Source organism: Cicer arietinum, chromosome 7, assembly GCF_000331145.2.
Source record: "Cicer arietinum cultivar CDC Frontier isolate Library 1 chromosome 7, Cicar.CDCFrontier_v2.0, whole genome shotgun sequence".
Lineage (NCBI taxonomy): Eukaryota > Viridiplantae > Streptophyta > Magnoliopsida > Fabales > Fabaceae > Cicer > Cicer arietinum.
In genome coordinates, this window is record NC_021166.2 from 15092352 (window position 1) to 15118151 (window position 25800).

The 25800-nt window shown below is 28.1% G+C and overlaps 3 protein-coding genes across 6 annotated transcripts in view; all 3 read left to right on the top strand.

The window, feature by feature from the left end:
• Positions 1–1320: 1320 nt before the first annotated feature.
• On the top strand, positions 1321–6825 carry LOC101500152 (cholesterol 22-monohydroxylase CYP90B51-like). Of its 2 annotated transcripts, none has more exons than XM_004509240.4 (8): positions 1321–1843; positions 1938–2262; positions 2537–2689; positions 2852–3103; positions 3221–3313; positions 3497–3575; positions 3700–3806; positions 6419–6825. In XM_004509240.4, exons 1-8 carry the CDS (start codon positions 1638–1640, stop codon positions 6656–6658), a joined length of 1455 nt encoding a protein of 484 aa, XP_004509297.1. In that variant the 5' UTR covers positions 1321–1637; the 3' UTR covers positions 6659–6825. The 2 variants fall into 2 exon arrangements, with proteins under 2 accessions (XP_004509297.1, XP_012573703.1); XM_012718249.3 differs by having other exon boundaries at positions 1325–1843; positions 6413–6825.
• A 4671-nt stretch (positions 6826–11496) lies between these two features.
• On the top strand, positions 11497–18809 carry LOC101513215 (succinate dehydrogenase [ubiquinone] flavoprotein subunit 1, mitochondrial). The gene is made up of 16 exons (XM_004509195.4): positions 11497–11699; positions 11834–12001; positions 13150–13237; positions 13404–13550; positions 13638–13778; positions 14651–14736; positions 14832–14924; positions 15018–15081; positions 15196–15339; positions 15580–15767; positions 16806–16980; positions 17061–17231; positions 17353–17422; positions 17515–17635; positions 17733–17770; positions 18469–18809. Exons 1-16 carry the CDS (start codon positions 11613–11615, stop codon positions 18569–18571), a joined length of 1884 nt encoding a protein of 627 aa, XP_004509252.1. The 5' UTR covers positions 11497–11612; the 3' UTR covers positions 18572–18809.
• Positions 18810–24658: 5849 nt separating this feature from the next.
• Positions 24659–25800, top strand: part of LOC101513739 (uncharacterized) — a 3636-nt gene continuing 2494 nt past the window's right edge. The window contains exons 1-2 of one of the 3 annotated variants that reach the window (XM_004509197.3): positions 24659–24839; positions 25501–25600. In XM_004509197.3, the coding sequence (XP_004509254.1) occupies positions 25535–25600 (66 nt within the window). In that variant the 5' untranslated portion in view covers positions 24659–24839; positions 25501–25534. The other 2 variants (XM_004509199.4, XM_004509198.4) reach the window with 2 other exon arrangements.

Below are 25800 nucleotides of genomic sequence, written 5' to 3' on the forward strand. Positions count from 1 at the left end.
AATAAAACTTATACTCAGTTCTAAGTGTGTTTTGATTGTTCTTCGATCCAAGTGATATATGTGTCCTAAAATAAATTAACAATTAGAGACTCTGTTTTCTATGGCTTTGCAATTCCTTTGTTTATTTTTCCTTACAAGATTTCTATCAAAAAAGACATCGACTAAAAAGAATTGATAATGTCGGAAATTTATCGGCAAGAATATGATTTATGTATTTGACTATTTATATTATAAATAAAGTTAATATGGATAAAATATGAAATGCCAATTTATTTTTTGTCTATACCATAAATATTAATTGATACCATAAATAAATATTAATTAATACACCATACCATAAATAATAATAGATATGTAAATAATTAATAACTAATACACTATAAATACAACATTAAATAATTAATAATTAATACCCTATAAATAATATATCATAAATATATCATAAATAATTAATACACCATAATAATTAATAAGTAATATATTGTAATTAATAATTAATACAACATAAATTGTCGTCTTCTACTTGTGGGACAAATTCTTTCCGGAGCAAGCATATGATGAAAATTTAAAGTCACGTATTCTTCCTACAGTTTTGCCGTCTCTACCTCTAGTCCTACCCACTAAAAAAAGTTAATTGAAATCAAATGAATTAAATAAATACTAATATAATAAAAAATTAAAACAAAAAAATTAATTAATTTTAAATAAATACTAATATAATAAAAAATTAAAACAAAAAAATTAATTAATTTTTTTAAAATTAAAAACTAAATTCCAGAAATGTCATGGTGAAGTTTAATTATATTAAAAAAAAAAGAAAATATGCATGCAAAAAAAGAAAAAAAAATGCACGATGTTGTCAATTAAAAAAAAATTAATTGAATTTTTTTTTAATTGAAAATTTTTTTAATTGAAATTTTTTTTAGTTTGAATTTTTTTCCTTTTATAATATATATAATAATGAATAAAATTTTATTTTATTTTAAAATATCATATATTTCATTTGACCATAATAAATTTGAGATTTTGAATAATAAATTACTATATAAGAATTTTCTAAATGAGTATATTTTAATTGTTGTTGTTATTATTATCATTATTATTCATTTGAATTGTAATTGGAAGATAATAAAGTTGAAATTGGCTGAAATTATGGATGTACATGAGGGAACTACTTGGAAAGTCTATTAATGAGAGTTTTCTTGCTTTTTAGAATTAGTTTGACTGTGTTTTTATATTGAACCATAAATATAATATGATGCCTGCCGTCATGAATGTTGACTTAATCAATTTGGATAACTCATTTTAGTCAAAAAAAAAAAAAATCATTATGGATTACTTTCATTTTAGTAAATGGATTTAAGTGATAGAGCATGTGTAAGGCAAATTGAGCAAAACCAGAAAGTGTAACGCCAAATTGTTCTACTTTCTGCTGTATCTTTTGTGCTTAGAGACAGAATGGAAGCTTATAAAAGCACCCTATTGGCTTCACAATTTCACTGTCTCCTTCCATTAAAAAAAAAAACAAAAAAACACTTTGGTTTTTCTCATCTCTTAGAAAACTTCACATGCAACAAGTTTTTTTTGAGTGAAAAATCAAAAGAAAGAATTAAAAATATAATCATCTAGCTAGCACCATGTCTTACTCACAGTATTTGATTTTGTATTTTCTTTCTTTCATTCTTCCTCTCATTATAATCTTCATTTTCATCATAAGAAAGAAAACAAGGTATAATCTTCCCCCTGGCAAAATGGGGTGGCCCTTTATTGGAGAAACCTTTGGTTATTTGAAGCCTTACTCTGCCATCACAATAGGAGAATTTATGGAGAATCACATAGCAAGGTACAAGTTTAATTAATTAATTGATTGATATCTGCACCCCCCATTTTATGATGTTTCATGAAAAAAATAATTAAAACTTGTCCTATATGTGTAGGTATGGTACAATTTATAAGTCAAAATTGTTTGGAGAGCCAGCTATAGTATCAGCAGATGCAGAATTGAATAGATTCATACTACAAAACGATGGAAAATTGTTTGAGTGTAGCTATCCTAAAAGCATGAGTGGAATACTTGGGGAATGGTCAATGTTGGTTGTATTAGGTGACATCCATAGGAACATGAGGAATATTGCAGTTAACTTTATGAGCTATGCTAGACTCAAATCACATTTTTTGCAAGACATGGAGAAACAAACCCTTTTTGTTCTAAGCTCTTGGAAACATAACTCTACATTCTCAGCTCAAGGTGAAGCAAAAAAGGTAGTACAACTTTCATCTTTGTTAAAAACTCCAAAATTAAAATTTTACTTTAAAAAGAATAACTTTTCAATTTTTTAAAAATGGAAAATGCAACTTTTAATGAAGAATGAAATTGTTGGTTGTTAATATTTTTAGTTTTGTTAATCAGTTTTCCAAAGATATTTTACTTAATTTGTTTTGTTTCCAAATTATTATGATTATTATTATTATTCTAGTAGGAAAATGATAATTTAAATAAAATATAATTTGTATCTCTATCTTAAATGCATGGCAGTTCACCTTCAACTTGATGGCGAAACAAATCATGAGTTTGGATCCAGAGAATCATGAAACAGAACAATTGAAAAAAGAGTATCTCTGTTTCATGGATGGTGTCGTATCTGCTCCTTTGAATTTGCCAGGAACTCCATACAACAAGGCACTAAAGGTAACAGTAATAATAATGACTTTTTAATCAAGTTTCGAATTTAATTATCTATTTACTTTTAACTGAAATTCATAAACTAACTAATAAATAACTTATGTAAAATAATTTAGAGATCTTATTTATCTAATAAATAATAATTTTATTGTATTATATCTTTTACAGTCTAGGAACACAATATTGAAATTCATAGAGAGGAAAATGGAAGAAAGGATGAAGAGAAGCCAAGAAGGAAAAAAAGAGTTGGAAGAAAATGATCTTCTAAATTGGGTTCTAAAACATTCAAATCTTTCCAATGAGCAAATTCTTGACTTGATTCTGAGTTTGCTTTTTGCTGGCCATGAAACATCATCTGTTGCTATATCTCTAGCTATTTACTTTTTGCCTAGTTGTCCTCGAGCTATACAACAATTAAGGGTAAGCTAGTGCCACAATGACACGTGGAATATTCTTCTAAGTAACATGTGTTAACTCAAAAAGGTTTTGACTCCTACTAATTATTTTATTTTATTTTTTTATTTTTTTAAATAATAGGAAGAGCACAGAGAAATAGCTAGATCCAAGAAGAAAGCAGGGGAGGTTGAATTAACTTGGGATGACTATAAAAGAATGGAATTTACTCGTTGTGTAAGTCCATTATATATAAAAATATAATTAATATGATAAACAAATTAGATTTTATTTTATTATACTCTAATTTGTGTCTTTTTTTTTTCTTTTCTATAAAATAATATTTTTTTGGACTCATCTATCAAATAATATTACTTATTTAAGTAATATTATTAAAAAAATTGCTGTTTATTTGAAAAGGTTGTGAATGAAACACTAAGACTAGGAAATGTTGTGAGGTTTCTTCATAGGAAGGCTATCAAAGATGTTCGGTACAAAGGTAAGTAAATAAATAGCTATTTATAATAAATTTTCTATTATGGAAAGAAGAAAAAGAAAGAGGGAAAGGTTTGTTAAGTTGTTATGGTAAAAGGGAAAAATGTGTTGTTGTGTTTTGAAATTAGGTTATGACATTCCATGTGGATGGAAAGTTCTTCCAGTGATTTCAGCGTCACATTTGGATCCTTCAATTTTTGACCAACCTCAACAATTCAATCCTTGGAGATGGCAAGTGAGTGATCACTTACTTTTACTTAATATCATTATCATTATTTTCCATCTTTTTTATAAAGACAAGGTTTATAAAATTTATTAGACAGAACGAAAACAATTTAAGCACTAATTAAATAGTGGTCTCCATCACCAAACTACTTTGAATTGGTGTTTACATTCAATTATTGTCTTCTTAAGGTATGTACTGTTGAATGTGACAAAAACTTAGTTGAGTTTTTTAAAATTCTATATCGTCATATTAAATACTACATAATTTATGATATGTTAAATTATCATATTTTAATTTAAAAAATTTAAAAAAATTTAAAGTTATTTATTTTTAAAATAAAATAATTGATTTTGAAAATTTTAAAAATATGAGATTAAAACTCTAATTAAGTCTTAGTATTAAAAAACAAAAGTCTAAACCTAATAATTGGACTTGAAACAAAAATCTAAACCTAATAATTGAACTCGAAACTGTTAATAAATTTCATTTAAAGACAAATTATTTAAAAAAATTAAATCAAAATTTTAATTAAAATAATTATTAATTAAATTTTATTTATTTTTTGACCGAACTATAAATTAAATTACAGAATATTTCTCGTATACTAAAGGGTTAAAACAAATCCAAAAAGGTAGGATATTAATTTTTTTGCAATAACCACCAAAACCTACAATGATTAAATTATGTATATGTAAAAAACTACACTATGTATATATAAATTAAAGCCAAAATCTAAATAGAAAAATCATTTAAAAAAGTTAAAATATTGAATGTCAACTTTAATTTTTCTTTTCCAAATATATTTTAAAATTAAAAAATAAGAGTTATTTTTCTTTTTGACTCCAAAATATTATTTTTCTAAAATATAATAAATAAAAAATTCAAACTCATAATAAAATAGAATTTATAAAAATAATTTAAATAACTAATACACTTATTTTTACTCAATAATTAGTACAGTTTGAAAATGTATATTAAGCGTATTTTTTATACTATTTATGAAAAAAAGTAAAAGAGAGTATTATTATTATAACTATATTATAAATATATACAATATAAAAAAAAACATAAATATAATATCTATAAATATAATAAAATAAAATTTTGTTTTTAATTAAATTTTACAATGTTATATTTATATCTCATTTAATAATAAATACTATATTTTAATAATATTATTTTCTGAATTATTATGATCCTGTTTCAAAATTGATAATATCCTCGTGTTAAAACCTTGGATATAAACCTGTGGGTCTTAGCACCTTCAGCTGCCGCTTAAAATTAGACCCCTACCTGAGGTAGACATGCCGTACATCTTTGATAAACCCGCTGACAAAAATGCTTATGTAGAATGAAACATAAAACAAAAAATATTGTAATCCCTTGTTTTTTTCAATTTACAGAAATGTTCTTGGATTTTTAAATCTTATATTGTTAATCTCTTATTTATAAATTTTTGAAATTTCGTAATATATTATTGTGGAATCATCACAATGTATTAAATAAATTATAAAAATAAATAATTTTATATATATATTAATTATTTAACATTATATTATATGTTAAATTGTTTAAATATGTTATATTATGAACTAAAAGAAAATATCAGTTTATTATATTTTAATTTAAAAAATTTAAAAATAATTAAAATTATTAAAATAAATGATTAAAAAATGCAATTAAGCGAAACTTAAAAAGTGAAGTTTTTTATTTTTTAAAAAAATGTTATAGATGAACTGTCATAATCGGCGTAGAAGGATATCGTAAAAAGAGGGACCCACTTGATGCGATGATGATGTTAATGACCCATTTTTGTGCACGTGTGGGAAGGGCCCTGTCATCCAGTTCAATTAAATACTACCTGCTGTCTGTATGTGGGCCTCTCACATGCACGTGCGTTTGTGCTTGTCCTTTTCCTTTTCTCAGGTTTATTTTTCAAAATAAATAAACATTACCTTTTGGAATTATATTAGAAAATGCACAGAGGGAAAAGTGGACGTACCAAGATCTTTATATCAAAATTTCGTAAAAGAGTAATTTATATAAAAATAAATACTATAGTTCTGGATATTAAAATTAATATTATGGGATATACTTTACCCGATTAATTATTAAAAAAATTTAGATAGATAGTAAACGAGAAAAGTAGAGTCTAAGGATTCGACTCCATGAGTTCTTCTAGATGAATTAAATATGCTAAGTTTTATATAAAAAAATAACAATAAATTTACCGTTTTATAATATTATTTAAATATATGAATATGTTTCTTTTATTATAATCTTAAATATCAAATATTTATTAATTATTACAATTTATTATTTCATCAATAAATTTTTTATAACTTCAAATGTATCATATAAAAAAATATATTAAATTTTTCACCTTTTAGAAACTTTTAAATAAATATCATTAAAAATAGTTTTTTGAAAAATGTGAGATGAAAAATAGCCTCCATGTATCTTTGGTTGTTGAGCCTTTTTTTTTTTTCTTTTTCTAGTTTATAATGTGAAGGCCCAATAGAAACCCATAAGTTATCTACATCATTAAATTATTTTCCATCGATATTTTTATTTCATCAAATCAATCTTATATTATTTATTTGTTTATCAATAAGGTGCAGGACAAGAGTAAAAGTGAAAATTGCACGAACATAAACAACAATTTTATGCCATTCGGAGGAGGACCAAGGTTATGTGCAGGAATGGAGTTAGCAAAACTTGAAATGGCTATTTTCATTCACCATATCATTCTCAATTACAATTGGGAGCTAGTCGATGTTAATGATCATCCTGTTGTACTCCCTTTTGTCGAATTTCCCAAAGGTTTATCCATCAAAGTCCAAAGCCTAGCCAATGTTTAATTTATATGCGTACAAAATTCTATCTAAACCCCTCTCTTTTTAGGTAGTTTGATTAGCTCTTCCTAAGGATCGAGTTTAAGTTTGTTGAAAGTACATTTTTTAAGTATTTTTGTTGTTAAGACGGACCGACATAATATATATGTATATATATATATTAATTATGGAATTGATCTGATCAACTAAATCTTTTAATTTAATATTTGGATTAATAAAATTATCTCGTATTTATCATTCAAGAATCCACGTAAGTCCTAATGATTTACACGAGAGACAATTTGATATCCTAAATTTATTCTACTATCATAATGGGATGTAATTAATCTTTCTTCTCAAATCTTCATAAATCCCATTAGTGACATGCTTCAGTCAATAATCAAAATCACGTCAAAATAAATTTTATAGTTAAAAAGATCGGTAGCACAAAACAATCTTAAAAATTACGCAAAAATGCGTACGCGAGAGAGAAAACGTAGAAAAAAATGGAAATCATCTGGACCGGTTAATATTCATCCAATAGTGCTCTCATATGTCACAATAAAAATCTTATTGGATATGCCACTTTTATATATATATATACACACATATATTTGAATTAGATTTATCGCTGTTGACAGTCCCTACATTCATTCATGTTAGTAGTTTATATAGATAATTGTCGGATTAAAATTAAATAATTTATATTTATATTTAATAGCTAAATTATAAAATAAATATTAAATATTTTGAGGTATAAGGCAAATATAAAAATGATGCATTTTGAATTTGATAAATATATTCTAAAAACCTACCACACTTTTATTTAAATTTATATTTTTAGGTATCTTAAGATGCAAAATCATCAAAAAGCAAAGGAAGAAAAGTGAATTCGAGATCATCAAATTAAACCATTCACTGCCATTCAAGTGGAACGATGAAATGACTTGTCTCTAAGAACCATTGTGCCAGAAAATAGGGCAACAAAATGTTGTTTGTTTGATGATCATTGTGACAGAAAGAAAATCAAGGCTACAAGTTACATAAACACCTCCTAAAACTAATTGCTAAAATAGACTCCAAATCTCCCCACGATAACGAAAATGGTTCAACCATCATGAAAGCTACCATTGGCCACCGCCTTGGCCATGAAGACAAATAAACCAAAAATGGGTAAACTTAGAAATGCAAAGATAAATTGAACAAGACCAACTACACATGGAAACCTCGTAGAAGAAGAAAAATGCCAAAAAGTATCAAAAAGTAAAAGTTTTGTATTTATATGATTTGAAAACACAAGGGAAACTCAAGAGACAAATCAGTTCAATGACTCTAAGAGCACTTCAAAAAATGCAACCATATGTTACTGTTAAAGCCACAATGTATTTGAGCAGCTACACATGTAGGACCCAGACATATCAACAACCGTCGTTTCAAACCACCTTACAATTGCACCAAAACTCTTCAAAGAACAACAATAGACATATCTAAATAGAGTAAACACTAGAGACATCAGATTGAGTAATGCGAGATTATTGTTTGGGTTCTATAATCAAAAAATTAATAAAATCAAAAATTGGTGATATATTTATTCTTTCTTTATAATTAGTTCATTCTTTCTTCTAGCCTTAATTGACATTTCATATTTTATCCATATTAACTTTATTTATAATATGAATAGTCAAACACATAAATCATATTATCGTCGATGAGTTTTTGATATTAACAATTCTTTTTAGTCGATGTCTTTTTCGGCAGAAATCTTGTAAGGAAGAATAAACGAAGGAATTGCAAAGACATAGAAAATATAGTCTCAAACTGTTAATTTATTTTAGGGCACATATATCACTTGGATCGAAGAACAATCAAAAACACGTTAGAACTGTGTATAAGTTTTATCTTTTTAAATATTCAATTGTATTAGCAGTATCCACATATATCATCATTTAAATAAAAAAATATTTATGTATAGGAAAATTATACTTTTTGCAATTATGTTGACTTTTCCCTCTCTTTTATCAACACAAAAAATTATTAAAACATAAGAGGATTAAATCCTTATAAAATTTTGACGTTTTAAATTTAGTTCTTTTAAAAAATTTATTCACTATTTTGATATTATAGGGACTTTTATGAAGGACTAAAAGTATATTTTTTTTAGAAAAACTTTTTATAATAGAGACTAAACGTGAATAATTTTTTTTTTAGAGTCTAAAACATTGAGAATTTTTTGTAGCGACTAAATATAAAATTTTAAAATTTTATAAGAATAAAAAACTTATTTAACCTAACATAAAAATATAATGCATCAGCACACAAACAAAATGCAGATATATAGTAGTAAAACCATCTATTTATTTTACCCAATAATATTCGTTAAGCTACCTGTCTCATGTTCGTTATAGATTTTACCTGTGTATATTTGTAGTACAATTTATTTTTGATATCTCTAAGTAGCCGTTAATTAGTCATATTGTCTATTCGATTTTTAAACTCTTATTTTCAACTAAACTAAATTAAAAAGAAGCACTGGAAATACCTTATCTAACACATGCAATTGGGGATGCCAATGGGTTAAGTCAACTATAAACCTAGATTGATCTAAGAAAGTGATTCGAGTTGGGTGATTGTGTCAGATTTTCAAAACAAGAAAATCGGTTACCAAAATTGGATAACGGATAAAACTAAATCTAAGTCAGGTAAATCCATGTGACCTATGCATAAATGTTTGCAAGTATTTTATGGGGAACTTTTATAACTTTGATATTCTTATTTGTTGTAATTTTTTAAGCTAAAAGTTTATTAAAAAGAAAAGGAAAAATAAAAATTAGGGCAAATGAATCTAACCCAAGAAAAGAAGAAAAAAAAAGAGAATGATAAAAGTGCTAAAAAAAGTTATTCAAACATGTAGATTTAATGGCCCTTGGGCGGAAATTATATGATATAACTCATTTTTGCATATATTTTTTTTTTTGTCTTTAAAATGATATTCAGTGGCATTATAACTATTCTTAAAATTGTTATTAACAGATGCCTTCTCTTTATCTCTATTTTTAAAATAATACCACAAAATTTCTAAATCATGAGCAATCTTGAGATATAGATTTTCATCAATAACAATAACATTTGAGTTGACTTTCAAATTGTGAGAGATTTGATGGTTGTTCTCCTCTAATATTTCATCATTATAGAAACCAACAATACACATATTTGGATATTGATGATCATATTGTAGATTATCTATGAAAGCTAAATTACATAAGCTAAAGTCAAAGACCTAATGAATTACATTTATTTGGACCTTGTGTAGCTTGAACCTCGGATATTAGAATCGTCTCTCAAATGGTTATGATTCTCCAAAATCAACTGAATTCAAGTCAGAAGTTTTATCACGATTTTTATCAAATTTTTCCTAATTCGATGGAGAAAAACCTTGAATAACAATGGTGCCTCTTAGTTCAATGTTGGATATATGATCAACAAAATGAGAGTTAACAACACAATGAATATTATTATTCTAAATATGTTTGTTTGTACCTCCGATCTCAACATTGGTTGGGGCATCAATGTTTTTAAGGACATACTTCTTTACCCACTTCTTTATCATTCTTATTTTTTCTTTTATATTTATATATTTGATGGTAAAGAAATAAAGTTGAGTTATTTTCTTAAAAATAATATAATGATCCATCTTTTCCAAACATATTTTTATAAAAAATAAATTTAAATAACTCAATATGTAATCTAAGTCAACTCAGAAATGATCGATCTGATATAAGTTTGAAATGACGATTTATTTATCAGATCTAGACTATAGTTTTCTACCTTATTCATGTTGCAATTTTGGCCAAACCTAATGTAGTGCGATTCATATACAACCCTATATAAAATGGCTTGGATGATTGATTTTATGAAAATTTCACGACCGCTCGAAACAAGCATTTGCCTCACACCAAAAAGTTACTTTGATAAATATAATCTTTAAATAGCGGCTGAGTTTAGAACATCTAGTTTTTACAATTATTAGCTTAATCAAAAACATTAAATATTTGTATTAAACATTAAACTGAAAGTGAACATTTTTCCTTTGTTAAAGTTTATACCTAGTAAAGAATTAATTGTTGGTGTGGGGCAAATGTTTGTCTAGAACAATCTTGAAATTTTCCAAATGCCCTATGAAAAATTTATGTGCGATGAGTAGATATATAACGTGGTCTATCTATCTCTTTTATGCATAAGTACATCTTTAATTACACTTTTAAAATAATTAAATTGATTGTGAAGATGATATAATTATACTTTTAATATAACTAAATTAATTTTGACGTATTTAAATATTAAATTAAATTTATTAAAAAAAAATTATTTAATTGAAAAATTATATTGAACTCATTTTTGTGTACAACTAAAATTAATCTTATACATAATATAACCGGTAAAACCAAACACATTTTATGTCGCGGCTTAAAATGCACCACATACATAGCTTCGGCTTTCTGCAACAACTTAAATACTCCCGCGCTCGCCACGTTGCTGCCTAATTAGTAATTACAAGCTACAGCACCTATCACGGTCACATTCATTCATAGCTTTTTATCGACAAACCATTACTCTTTCTTGTGATAAGGAAAAGTGCAATTCAATTTTGTTTGCCTTCCTAATCAACCACCATCAATCCATTAAATTTTAGATCAAATCAAAAAAATGAAAATCAGTCGGATACTTAACGATAAAAATTAACTAACTAATTAATTGATTTTAATAAAAAAGCGTAGCTCGACGTGGCCAATTTCTACTCCGATCACAGAGTTTGCGTAACATTTACTGCCTTTATTCCGACCATTCAGTTTCATTCGTCAAAAATTCAAACACGAAAATAAATAAATATTAAAGAGAATAACTAACGCAGAGACAGACAAACGAAGAAGAGAGTTTCAGACTAATCAGAGAAAGAAAAGAGTGTGTGTGAGAGCTTCAAAAAATGTGGCGTTTCGTGTCTCGTACTATTTCCGAGAGATCCAATCCTAATCTTCAACCACTTAGATCTCACTTTTCAAGATTTTTCTCCGTCAGTACCAATTATCTTCAACCTTAGCTCTATTTGAAGATTTTTGAGTTTTTTACATAAAAAAAAAATCTTCTAATGATATAGGTTAATGTGATTTTACTGAAACGACGTCGTTTTGGTTTGTTGTGGTGCAGAGTGGTGGAAACTCGTCGTACAATGTGGTGGATCATAAGTACGACGCCGTTGTTGTTGGTGCTGGTGGTGCAGGGTTGAGAGCTGCTATTGGACTTTCGGAACATGGCTTCAATACTGCTTGCGTTACAAAGCTATTTCCAACTCGTTCGCATACTGTTGCAGCTCAGGTATGAGATTTTCCGTTGCAATTGCACACGCATCTGTTCGTTGTTATTTATTTGTCGTGATTTATGAATTTTTTTCTTCGTTGGTCTTTTTTTGTTATTGAGAGTTTTGGTTGCTTATACTGTGATGTAACCACTACTATGTATACGTCCAAGTTATTCAACAAAGGACTTTTTTTTTTGTCTTAATTTGGTAAGCTCCTGTTAATTTGAAGTTCAGTCAGAACATAAGTGAAGATAAGTAGAGTCCGGCTAAAGATTGTTTCAGTTAAGTTTGGACTTAGGTATTCCTGATCGATTCAACATTTATTAAAATTCATTAATCACTTAAGTTCGAGTATTTGGTTATTCAACAAAGGGTTAAATAAGTAATAGTGAAATTAGTTCATGAAATATGCAAAGTCTTTTTTGTATTAGGTGGTTATATTGGTTCCTAAACAGTGAAATTACGGCCAAGGTCATAGAATGTGTAGTTCCTTGGTCAAATTACTCCTGGATGTTTATTCAGCTGGTTGAATTGATTCCAGTTATTCCTGACAAAATTTGACTGACGAGTTATACATAATTGGACATGGGACGTGATTTTGAATTTTTAGAATCAAATAAGATCGACTTTAAATTTTTCTGGACTAATTTGACTATTTATTCTTTGAACAATTTAAATTTATGGACAAGCAAATGGGGATTGTCACATTTTCTACTTGATGAATATTGCAGTTAGTAGTAACTTTTATGAATTTGTTATCTATCTGACTATCATATATAGAGAAATGTTGTCATATTATATTTTGATGCTACCCATTTGTTTGTCATAATAGACTAAGTGGTGTAATTTATCCCATTATCATAGTCTTAGGTTTGGTTTAACATCATTACTTCATCTTTGTTTGACACTTGAATATTTTTTGGGATGAAATACACTTTAAACTCAGCTTGTAGGATATTATTTTACAATAATGAAGCAGAGCGATCAACATTTTATCCCTTACCCTTATGTTTTTATCTGCTTGAATAATAAGTTCATAAAATATAAAGTATTATCGGATGAGGCCCCAAAGTGCATCAAGTGGTCATAATTCATAAGATTCCAATTTCTTTTGAAACCTGAATATACCGGCTATGCTCATGCATGGGAATTAAATTGTGTATAGGGAGGTATAAATGCTGCATTGGGAAATATGACTGAAGATGACTGGAGGTGGCACATGTACGACACTGTCAAAGGAAGTGATTGGCTAGGTATAATATTTCTCAATCCTAGAAATTTTATTTTACTTATGTCTCAAATTTTGATATGGTTAGAAGTTGAGTAGTTAGCCATTATGAACATCGTGCTAGGTAGATATTCTTTTAGCCTTTGCTTTTTCTTTTGTGGATATTAAAATACGAGCTCCGTGTTTCACAGGAGACCAAGATGCCATCCAATATATGTGTAGGGAGGCACCGAAAGCAGTCATTGAGCTTGAGAATTATGGATTGCCATTTTCCCGAACTGAAGATGGAAGAATATACCAGCGAGCATTTGGTGGTCAAAGCTTGAACTTCGGAAAAGGTAAATGCAGATTTTGGCTTCCTTATGATGCTAACTGTTATACTCCAAGAGTTCTGATCTTGGCTTCCTTATGTTGCTTTTCTATAGGTGGTCAGGCATATCGTTGTGCATGTGCTGCCGATCGAACAGGGCATGCTTTACTACACACTCTCTATGGCCAGGCTATGAGGCATAATACCCAGTTTTTTGTGGAATACTTTGCGCTGGATCTATTAATGAACAGTGATGGTAAGTAGCAGCACAAAATGGTTTGCTTTTTTATTAGAACAATTTCCAGTCAATTAATTGAACAAGGTTTCAGCCTTCTTAGGGAAGGATTTAATGAACACATGATGGTTAGAAATTTCCTGCACGATGTTGGATGAAAATTTTGTCCCCGAATTAGATTTTATATCCTCATTGTATTCTTTAGCTCCAATCGTTTCTTCTATTGTTCCAATTCTTATGTATTAGTTCATAATCCACCTATTTTTATTTTGTGTTAATGGTTCAAGTTTAATTACTAACAACAATAGCATCGCTAGAGAAAAGAAACCAAAGTTTTGCTTAAAATATTCTGCAAACGTAAACATTAGATACATGCATTTTCTTAATAGTTGTTCCTGCAAATTCAAGGTAAGGATGCCTATAATTGACATGCAATGGATCCAACCCATCCTTACATCCTACCATAGCAAGAGCGTTCTAGCACTAGGTTTCCCCTAATCCAAAATAGTAGGATTTCCTGCTTACCTTTTATGCTAGCTCCTTTGGTTGCATTCTGAACAAGAACCCCAACGGCAACATAGGCAGTGACGAAAATAAATTTATGAGTAAAATTTGTTGTAGTTCAATGTCACGTATCATTTTCATTGGCCATTTTTAGGAATCACACGCCATTTTAGCATTCTTTTTTACATAAATTTAAGATAATAGATTGTGACTATGTTTGTGATCACCGCACATCTATCACATCACCTGTCCTTTACTGAATATAAATATGTTGTCAGTTTGTGATGCTAATTGCTTTCTCAAACATTTACAGTGATGAATAAAAAGAAAAGATTATGTTGTTTGTATGTTGGAGTTGATGGTAAAGTTCACTTATTTTCCATATGCAGGTAGTTGCCAAGGAGTAATTGCGTTGAATATGGAGGATGGAACATTACATCGTTTCCAAGCTGCTTCAACAATTTTGGCTACTGGGGTACAAGATTTTCTTATGATTTTTTGACATTAGAGTTTTTTATGTTACTTAACTTTTTATGGATATATGAGTATCATTCTTATGTATTATGTTAGGGTTATGGTAGAGCATACTTTTCTGCAACTTCGGCACATACATGCACTGGAGATGGCAGTGCCATGGTTGCTCGTGCTGGAATCCCACTTGAGGTTTCTTCCGCACCTTGCAAATTTCAATATTAAGCTGATATCCTATGTAGTGAAGTTTTTGTCCCTCATTTCCCTTTGTCATATATTTTCTAGGATTTAGAGTTTGTGCAATTTCACCCAACAGGTATATATGGAGCTGGTTGCCTTATCACAGAAGGTTGGTATTTTTAAGTTTACATATGGGCTTGCTTTTTGTTGCATCCTTTCATATACTTTGTCCAACTAAACTGCAATATATATTGTTTCTCATTTTCTGTCTTATCCCTTGTAGGGTCTCGTGGTGAAGGTGGAATTCTTAGGAACAGCGAAGGTGAGAGGTTTATGGAACGGTATGCTCCTACTGCGAAGGATCTCGCATCAAGAGATGTAGTTTCAAGATCAATGACTATGGAGATTCGGGAAGGCCGTGGTGTAGGTACGTTGGCTTTAAATTGATATATTTATGTTCTGATAAAATATTTATATTGTACATACTGTTGCAATATTGCTCAAGTGGAAACCAGCTTTTTAGCATATTGATTTGTACGTCAAGTATGCTTTTTCTAGAAATACGTATTCCTGAAACGTGACCTCTCTGTTGTTTGTATTATTTTTTTTTTTTTTATCTTCCAGTCAAGTTGGACATTCATTTAGTAATAATGAAAATTGTTTGCAGGACCAATGAAAGATCACATCTATCTCCACTTGAATCACTTACCCCCAGATGTGCTCAAGGAGAGACTACCCGGTATATCTGAAACTGCTGCTATTTTTGCCGGTGTGGATGTTACAAAGGAACCCATTCCTGTTTTACCAACTGTGCATTATAACATGGGTGGTATCCCCACTAATTATCATGGAGAGGTACGATGTTGTAACAAGCTGTTTAAACTTTGTAGTGAGACCTCCAATTGAAAAAGGAAGCATAAGGATAAAAAATATAACAAATGGAGATTAAAAAACCAATGTAAATTTTTTACAATAGTCACACTTTGCAATTACAAATTAGTGCTCTCTGCATTCTTTACATGTGGAATTTGACAAAGATTATATACCAGAGAGCTTGATAATTATTTGGGATTGTGCTTCTAATCACCGCATTCGTATTAGCCTTTGATTGTTTAACCTTGAAAAGATTGTGCTAGACTGGATTGGATTATTCTCTGTTCTATATTCTTAAAATAATTTTCTATTTCATTGTATGTAAAGAAAACCATTATGATTATATATTCAGGTGTTATTACTAATTTTGTTTAAAGTTTAATTAGATTTAAGTTTTCTTTTGCATCTTTTGGTGTTAAAAAGTTCTCTTCGTAGTAAGATTTTACTAGAAAACATGAGATGATCAGAGTCATGTTGGTACTTTATACCTATTAGTTATTTAATTGATGGGTTCCCAGTTGTCATTACCATATTTTTGTGAACCATTTTGTGCATGTAACATTACTTTATTTTCATTGCTGCATAATATCCATCACATATATGAGTAACTAATTTGTATAATTTTACTTCTATTTGAGGAAATCTGGTGCAAATGCATTATTTTATTGTGAATATTTTTATTCTTCATTGAGAAATATTATTGCTGTACTTTAAAATCCAAATGTAATTTCTCAAATTGCTTCACCGGAAATTCATTTAGAAATTGTATATATTAAAAGCTAGCATTGAGTGCTCTGTATGCACCTGTAACCTTGTCAGATTGCAAATAGCAAGATCTTCTTTATTGTTAATTTCTGTTTCTGGCATCATTGACACTTGTTTGGATTTATTGGGTCACATGTGCAGCAAGACCAGAAGTTGCAATCTTGTTATTTGGAATTGTTGTTGTATTTCATCATTTCTTCCAACAAAACATGAAAAATGGAACACTTTAGTCTAATATACAGTTTTCTTATTCAGGTGGTTACCCCTAAAGGTGACAATCCAGATGAAATAGTTCCTGGTTTAATGGCTGCTGGGGAAACAGCCTGTGCATCAGTCCATGGTGCCAATAGACTCGGTGCAAATTCACTTCTGGACATTGTTGTCTTTGGTAGAGCTTGTGCAAACAGAGTTGCAGAAATCCAAAGGCCAGGCAAGATTTACTCCCACTTGTTAAAATAGACTGTGCACTGAAATGAGGTGATAAAAATAAACATGTTTTCCATTTTGCAGGAGAGAAACAAAAGCCTTTAGAGAAAGATGCTGGGATGAAGACAATTTCTTGGCTTGACAAATTGAGAAATTCAAATGGGTCATTGCCAACCTCAAAAATCAGGTTGAATATGCAACGAATAATGCAAAACAATGCTGCTGTATTCCGCACACAAGAAACATTAGAAGAAGGTAATCCATTTTTTTTATCAGCAATGCTTTATACTCTTACCCCTTCCTCTATTTCCCAAGGCGAATATTTCTTCTTTACCTCTGTGTGTTCTCTCTCTGAATTTCATCTGATGTGTGGCAGGTTGTCAATTGATTGATGGAGCATGGGAGAGCTTTCGTGATGTCAAGTTAGAGGATCGGAGCTTGATATGGTAAAATATTTTTTACTCAATGTTATATTGATCCATAGTATTTCAAGAAATATGCTAGTTCATTTTGAAAGTTTCGTGGTTAATAATTTCAGGAACTCTGACCTGATTGAGACTATTGAGTTGGAAAATCTTTTGATAAATGCCTCCATTACCGTGCACTCTGCTGAAGCCAGAAAAGAGAGCAGAGGTGCTCATGCCCGCGAAGACTTCACGGTCAGTATGCTGTATTTTATTGTCTTGTGTGTAAACTTGCGCCATTAATATCAATCAAGGTGATTGTCTAATTGAATACCTTGTGTTAAATTTTCAGAAAAGAGATGATGAGAAATGGATGAAACACACATTGGGGTAAGTCATGTTTCAATTAATTTGTTAATGCAATAGTAGAGTTGAGTTAGTTCCGTTAGGCCTTTGATTTTAAGAGCATCATAGTTCTTGTCTCTCTTAAAACGACAAAGCAGCTATGCAGCCAATAAACTATTGGCGGATTAGTGGAATAATATGATAGACAGTATCTGGTGTTTGTGTTAATGAGTATATGGTTGAAAGCCTAATTTGTAATTTGGTTCTTTCAAGCAATCCTTGCTTGAAGATCGCCAGTCACTGGGTAGTTTCCATTCCTGCCAGAGACAAGCCTCTTCATGTAATTATGAGTTTAAATGGTGAGATTATGCATATAAATGTGTTAAATATGGTATTGAGTTGAAAACACCATATTCACTACAGTATAGAGGTACAAAACTTAGAGTTAGAAGTTAGAGCTAAGGCTTAATAATTAATTTAACTAGAGACATTGAAAAACATGTAACTGTTATTTGTTATTTTGATTGTGTTCCTGAGCACAAGCGTAGTATATTGTTTGGTTAGTATCCCATTAAATTTTCAATCAAGGAACACGGCTATGTTAAGTGCAGGGGTTTTAGGGTCAGCTTGCATCAAAGAAATAAATATGATTTGTTGGATTTGTTACCGTTATGATTTTTATGTAAAATACTTTTGTTTGCAAGTTGCATCTGTCAGCTAAGCTTTTGTGCATTAATTTGCAGATATTGGGAAAACGAGAAGGTCCGTTTAGATTACAGGCCGGTACACATGAATACTTTGGATGATGAGGTTGAATCATTCCCTCCTAAAGCGCGTGTCTATTAATATACCTGCACATTGTTCTGATATGATTATACATATTGTTTCACAAGATGTGGAATGACTAGTGCAACTGAAATAGAATACAATAAAGAATTGAAGATGCAGACTTTGATGATAATTGTTTTATTCATCATCAATGTTGAACTGATCTATTCCATGGCATTCTCATGTTACAATTAGAATGTATTTGAAGCTAAGAATAATAGCAATAAATGCCATCAAGTGTTAGTTTGTTGATCTATTTTGACTAGTGCACTCTTTGCTAAGTTGATATCTGCACGCTTGTAGTGTCAAAAGATCTGCTGCATTGTTCCATTTGTTATCTGTCAAACCATAGTAAATTAGTTATGGAAACGGCCAAAGTGGTTGTGAGGAAAAGGTTAAATAAAATGAAGTTTGGAAAGTAATAGAAAATCCATTTCAGTTTTGGCATCTCCTACTCTCCCATCATGTTATGACTCTCTACTCTAGTCTCCTATGGTCCTACATTTACATACTGTGAAGGTTGGTTAAAGTACATCTGGAAGTTTTACATAGATATCAATAGTTATTAGACGAGTACTATTTTGGACCACCTATATACCACCTATATAGGTGGTCTACAACGACGGTTGGCAATAGTCTTCAAAAATAATAGTTTATGATCCTCTTTATCTTATAAATAAGATGTTGACCTGGGTCGATTGAAAATGATACACATATTTTTTTTATCGAATCAATATCATTAAATTATCTCAGGCCGTTTGAGTTTTAAACTTTTTTCAAGTACAGTAATTTATATTAGAATTTATTTATGTTTTTATGAAAAATGTATTGAAGAGTATTTAAGTTATGTTTATATTGCAGAAAATATTAAACATTGTTTATCTGATTAGAGTCGGTTCAGATTTCATCTGTTTTACAGCATATTAGAGCTATATGCACATGAAATCTTTTGTCTTGATTATGCATATACTTTTTTGTTGTTTATTTTCGCTAGTAACTAATAAAGATGTTATTTTACCCCGTTTGTTTGGTTGAATAAAAATGAACATCTATTCCAAAAGCAACATACAAAGATAATCAGTACCAGATCTTGATCGTTAGACCATTTTTCATTTCACTCCCAATGAAAAAAGAAAAGTTAGATATAGTGCTTAAAAATCATTAAAAGGTGTTGTTGATAGTTGGAGATCAAACCTTTAGTACTGACCGAATATTTTTGGTGGTCTAAAATAAACCACAAGATATGGTGGCATTTTCAAAGTTAACAATGATATTTATTAAAAATAAAAAAGTATACTTTATTTCAAGTGTCTCTTACGATCTTTTTGGAAGCAAAATCAATTATTAGATTATTGTATATGATTGACAATATATTGATGGATTTGTAGAGGGCAGTATGTAGTTAAACATCGACTACCCTTGAGTGATGGTCAGATATTTTTTCATAAGTAATAATTTGTGATGTTCCTCATTTTTATGAATAATACCATGATTTATTAATGTTGATTTAATACAAAATGTATATTTATTTGTTTTGATTTTTAAAAATAAAATTTATAAATGTTGTAATTTTAAATATTTTTTAAAATTGTTCTATGGTAGTATGGTAGATTATGATCTATGTTATAATTTGCCCTATTTTTATTTGTAATTTTATTTCATTTTATTTTATAGTTTCTTTTAAATTTTCAAGTGTATGCATTATTTTATAATTAAAATACTCTTAACATCTTATATATTTTAACCAAATAACAAGTATTATGACGAAAAAGATAAAATAATTATCTCTTTTAAAGAATAAATTTAAAAAATAATATTAATTATTTATCGTTTAAGTTTAACATGCATTATCATCAACTTTTTAAGATTTTGTAATTTAGTCAAACGACGTCAAATATTGAAAAACAAAAATATAAGCAACAAAAAATTTCAACCATTAAACTAATTAGGACATAGAATTCTATCATGTTACTTCAATACTTGACCAAACAACGTCTCTCATTTCTCAAATGTAGAAAAGATTGATCAAGTGATTTATTTGGACGGTCTATTGGTATTCAATGGACACGTAGAAGACTCATCTAAAAGAACCTTTGACTTTCACTTTAAAATTGGTCATGCATCACACATGTTTTGTTTTTATATTTTTATAGTACATATTTTCCTCAAAGCATCCACGAACGTGCATGGTATCTCAAATGGAAATATGGAATATTATCTTATTGATTCACGTGTTACACAATGCAACTAAATTAAGTAAAAATTCATATCATTTAGACATTAAGTTAAAATAAAAGTTTAAAAGCGACGTAATGTGATACAGTTCACATATAACTGATCGTGGTTTCAAATTACGAACCACATCACATCGCAATGTCTGCTTGGTAATTAGATCAAAACTAAATGAGTATTTGTAAAAAAAAAAATTCACAATAATGGGTAGAATAAATATCTGCTCCGCGCTGCACTCGTATTTATATAAATATATTATTTATTTATTTATTATATTAGTGTTTAGTTTAATTAATTATTTTTTTATGTTTTAATATCTATTAATATCATTAGACCACTACAATATTTATAATTAAAAGATAAACGTTTGTAAATTTTTTAAGAATTTAATTATGATGAATATGTAAATAATTGTGACCTTATAATCAAGAGTGATGTCTTATTAATTGTGACTTTATAATTATATTTGCAACTTTCTATCAATTATTTTTACAGATATTGAATAATATTGTCGTAGGACTTGCAACTTCATAAATTATTATTATGAATATTAGAATGTGTATTGTAATCAATGTTCATTTGAAATGTTTTGAGTTATAAAATATTTTGGTTTATAATACTTCATGATTGGAGTTAAAATATTTGAATAATTTTTAAATTTAATTACAACAATATCATTTATTTATCGATATATTTTAATTAAAGCGTGAGTAATGAATATAAATACGTGCACTTATGGGAACGGGTACTATAGTACCCTACCCATTGTCATCCCTACGTCTGCTTGAATTGCAATGTTAACAGTGCAACAGTTGCAATAAATTATATAGTGATTACACAAATTATTATTCTATCTTTCTTATCATATATAGATTTAAAGAGGATTTAAAAGATTAAGGATATATTAAAAGTGATCGGAAATTGATAATTAAATAATTAAGAGATTTTTAGAGGGAAAATAAACACATGTTGATTATAAGTGTTTTTTTTTTAAATTAAAAAACAGTATTTATTCATTCAAAATAATAGAAATATACAATTGAAAGTCATTAAAACAAATAGGATGAAATTGAGAACAAATTTACAACATTCAAATTAATAGTATAAAATGAAAAAAAGTCTACAAATGTTATAAAGTCTATATATATAGTAAAATTGATATGTCTGAAAATATTTATGCCTCTGAAATTGCAACGTTGAAGAGTGAAAATTATTTATTTAGATAAAAGAAAATTGAAAAAAAAATATGATTTAGAGAGGTGATTTTGGACCAAAAATTAGTCATAAATCACTCATCTTAAATGGAGAAGAAAAAAAAAGGAGAAGAACGACAAAGTTAAGCTTGTGAAAGAGAATGAGGCAGACCCTCCGACTTTATATTTACATGTGAATTATAAGATAAGTAATAAATTATAGGAAAAATTACACTCATGATGTTTTAACTAATTATAATTTATTATACAAATTATATATAAAACAAATATTAGTCACTAATCAATTAATTAAATATTGACTAAAAAATGATATTTTAATAATCAATTAATTAAATGATAAAAATGTGTTTTATTATTAGTGTGTCTATTACTTTATAGAAAAATGTATTCCAAAAATTAGAATAACTATAATTTTACTTTACCTTACAAATCATATATACATAGAACAATATTATATGATAGTCGATTAGTTAAAGATAATGTTAGTTGTTACTCAATTAGTTAAAAGTTGATCATTCACAATCTTATTATTTAAATATGTACAAAACAAATATTTTAGCATTGGTCATTCGGTGAAAATGTTACCTTCACTTAACAAATAATTAAAAAAAAATGTGTATTTGATTATCACTGTGTAGTTTTAATATCTTTTAAACAAAAATGTGAGAAAACAATATAAATAATTAATTATAATATATTGTATAAATCATATGCCGAGATAAAATTTATGACAACGACATAAAATTATTTAGTTATACTATATTATACAATACTCCATCTAATCACTGTTATAAATAAAAAATGTCTTAAATCTTGGTTACTGTTATAAGCAAAAGTAAATTACTTTTTCACCATTTAATAATATTATTTATAATATACTCTTCATTTAATTTAAATAATTTAATATTAATAGTTGAATATTTAAAAAAGGAATAACTTAACAAATTTAATTTATATTTTACATGAAATCTAAAAAATTAATTGAACTTAACTATATTTCTTATTATATGCGAAAGTAATTCTTTATTTTTACTTATAACATTCATCAGAGAGAGAGAGTGTTAAAAGAAAATTCTAAGAAAATTTATAATAAATAAAGTTGATTTTCCTTACACTAATATCTATGTAACTATATAAACCTTTACAAATAAATGCGAATATAGATAAATGAGAGTAAATATATGTGAGCATTTTTAGTTGAAAATGTAAAAGAAAATATCATATATTTTAATAGTTTCAGATAAACTTTGATATTTTATAATGACATTTAAATATTTTAATATAATGTATTAAAAATACTTTAATGCTATTTTATATGCAATTAAGATGAAAGGGTAATTTAATTTTTAAATGAGATTAACACCGATAAACATAAATGTATGACTAATTATTTTAATGAAAGTGTAAATGAATTATTTTTGCTTATACTATTTTATTACATAGAGTAACTATGTAAGTTACCTTTTTCGATAGTTTAGAATTTTAGATGAAACAAAATTAAAGATCATTTTAATTTATATGTAATATAGTGTAAATTAACTTCATTTTGTATTTAGACGTTTAAATACATAAAAGTTGTTCAACATACTAGCTTGACTCTTTTTTTTTTCTTTTGAAGTTTGATTGGAAATTTGAAAGAAAAAAAATGGAAAGAGTCATGTTATGTATTGCTTCGCCTGAAAAAGTTGTGTTATTTTATTGACAGAATAAAAATATCGTATTGGAAAGTTTGTAAAAAGAACCATCTAAAACATAAAGGTATCAGTTGTTTCTAAGAGTACCATGCCATTAACATCCAAAATAAGTAACAAAAAAATTAAAACATAATTTGCGGGTTTGTGAAGCGCATAATTAAAGCTTCGGTTTGTAGAGTACCTGCAAATTAATATAGCTGCAAATTAGTGAACATTATAATAGTTTCCGATTTTGGCCACTTACTTTTAATTTAATTTTTATGTTTATTTTGATTCTTATAAAGTGGTGTTTATTATAATCAATATTATAGATAAATTTGCTTATAATCGAAGATGATATAAATTAAACGATACGTGTTGAGTTGGAAATAAAATCTGATATTTTAAGATACAAAATCATATCTTATTTTTATTTTTGTATATATTATTATATAAATTATTTATTTTTAATCATATTAATATTTTTTTATTTCGTGTGAATATTCACGCGACATTTAATATGTTACATCATCAGCGTTAGATAATATCAAAAATAAAAGTGGATGAAAGAACTTGGTCAAAAAATATTTACAAAGAAAAAACAGACAAATAATTTGAGATATTAATAGTATCAATAATTAAATTAATAATATTTTAATATTTTACAATTGAAAATTTAATATATGTATATTGAATTTTTAATCAGACATATTATTTTTCAATAATAATTTTAGTTTTTATTTATTCAGAATGGTACATTTTTGACTGTTAAGTGATTTAGTCATTTTCTGTTCACTAAAAGACATGCTTTTTTATTTATTTGTATTGATTTTCCCCTCTTATATAGGCGTGTTGGCGCATTATGAGTTTGATTTATTTAATAATGAATAAATTGATTTGAATTTAATTAATGAAGTGAAAGAGAAAGATCGGCTACCTACTAATAATACTGCACTTCCATCACGACCCATATTCTCTTTCTCTCTCTTGATATGTGTGACCGTTTCATTCACAAGTGATAACACATTAAATGAAATGAAATTCGCGTGACCCAAACAACACACATCATTCACCTTCTTGACTACACTTCACTCTTTGTTTCCATTCCCAACTCAAACCATTAATAAAATAACGCCCACACACTATTCTCTTTCGCTCTTTCTCCAGGTTTCTTTCTCTTTATAATTTTATCGATTATTCATTTCTTTTTTTTTTTATTTAATTACATTCCTCACTAAACACTTCCACCATAGCTCCACGCACCGCTCTTACTTTCTGATTGTTTCTCGTTCCACCTGGATCCGTTTCAGTAATTGCTTTTTTCTTCAACAGAAACAAGAATCGCGTTTACACACTCAGATTTTAAATCTTTTTTTTTTCCTGCGTTTTACTATTCTATCAATTTCACTGTTGAATTAATAAAAACGGGACAATGTTTTTATTTTTATTTTTATTTTTCTTTTCTGGTTTTTTAGATTATGATTATTATTTTTTTCGCTTGAAGTCAACGCTACTGTGTTTGAGGAAAATTCCTTCGTCTTTGGTGATTTGAAAAGTATAAAGACGAAATAGTTGGTCAATTCTGAATTACGAGTGTGAATGGATCGATTTTAGAAGAGAATAGTAATTGAGGTTGAAAATGTTGACCTTCATTGAATTTGATTTGAATTGAAGTGCTATGTTTATTTTGGTGAAATCAAAACTTTATGGTTTTAATTATTTATGAATTTTGATATTGATCTTATGTTTTACATCTCATGATTCTGTAATATTATGGATGTTAAGTTTGAAGATGAAAATTGATCTTATTTGATGATTTTTTATGCAGGTTGGGAACTACATTTGCGAGTCAACAATTCAACATGTTCCTTCTTAGAAGGCAAACTCAGAATCAGCAGGAGAATGGTTCCTCACATTATGATGCTAAGGTAAAACACTCTTTTGCAAAGTCACGGTTGCTCGTCGTGATTTTGCCAATCCCACCATGAAACCAAATCATACACTGAGTTAGTTATGGCTATGTCTATGAATACTTAGAAATATGAAAATAGTGTGACACAAATGTCGAATAATCGGGTCCTTATATAGCATACATGGTCAAGAGTTTGATCTCAGACTCGTGTGTAGG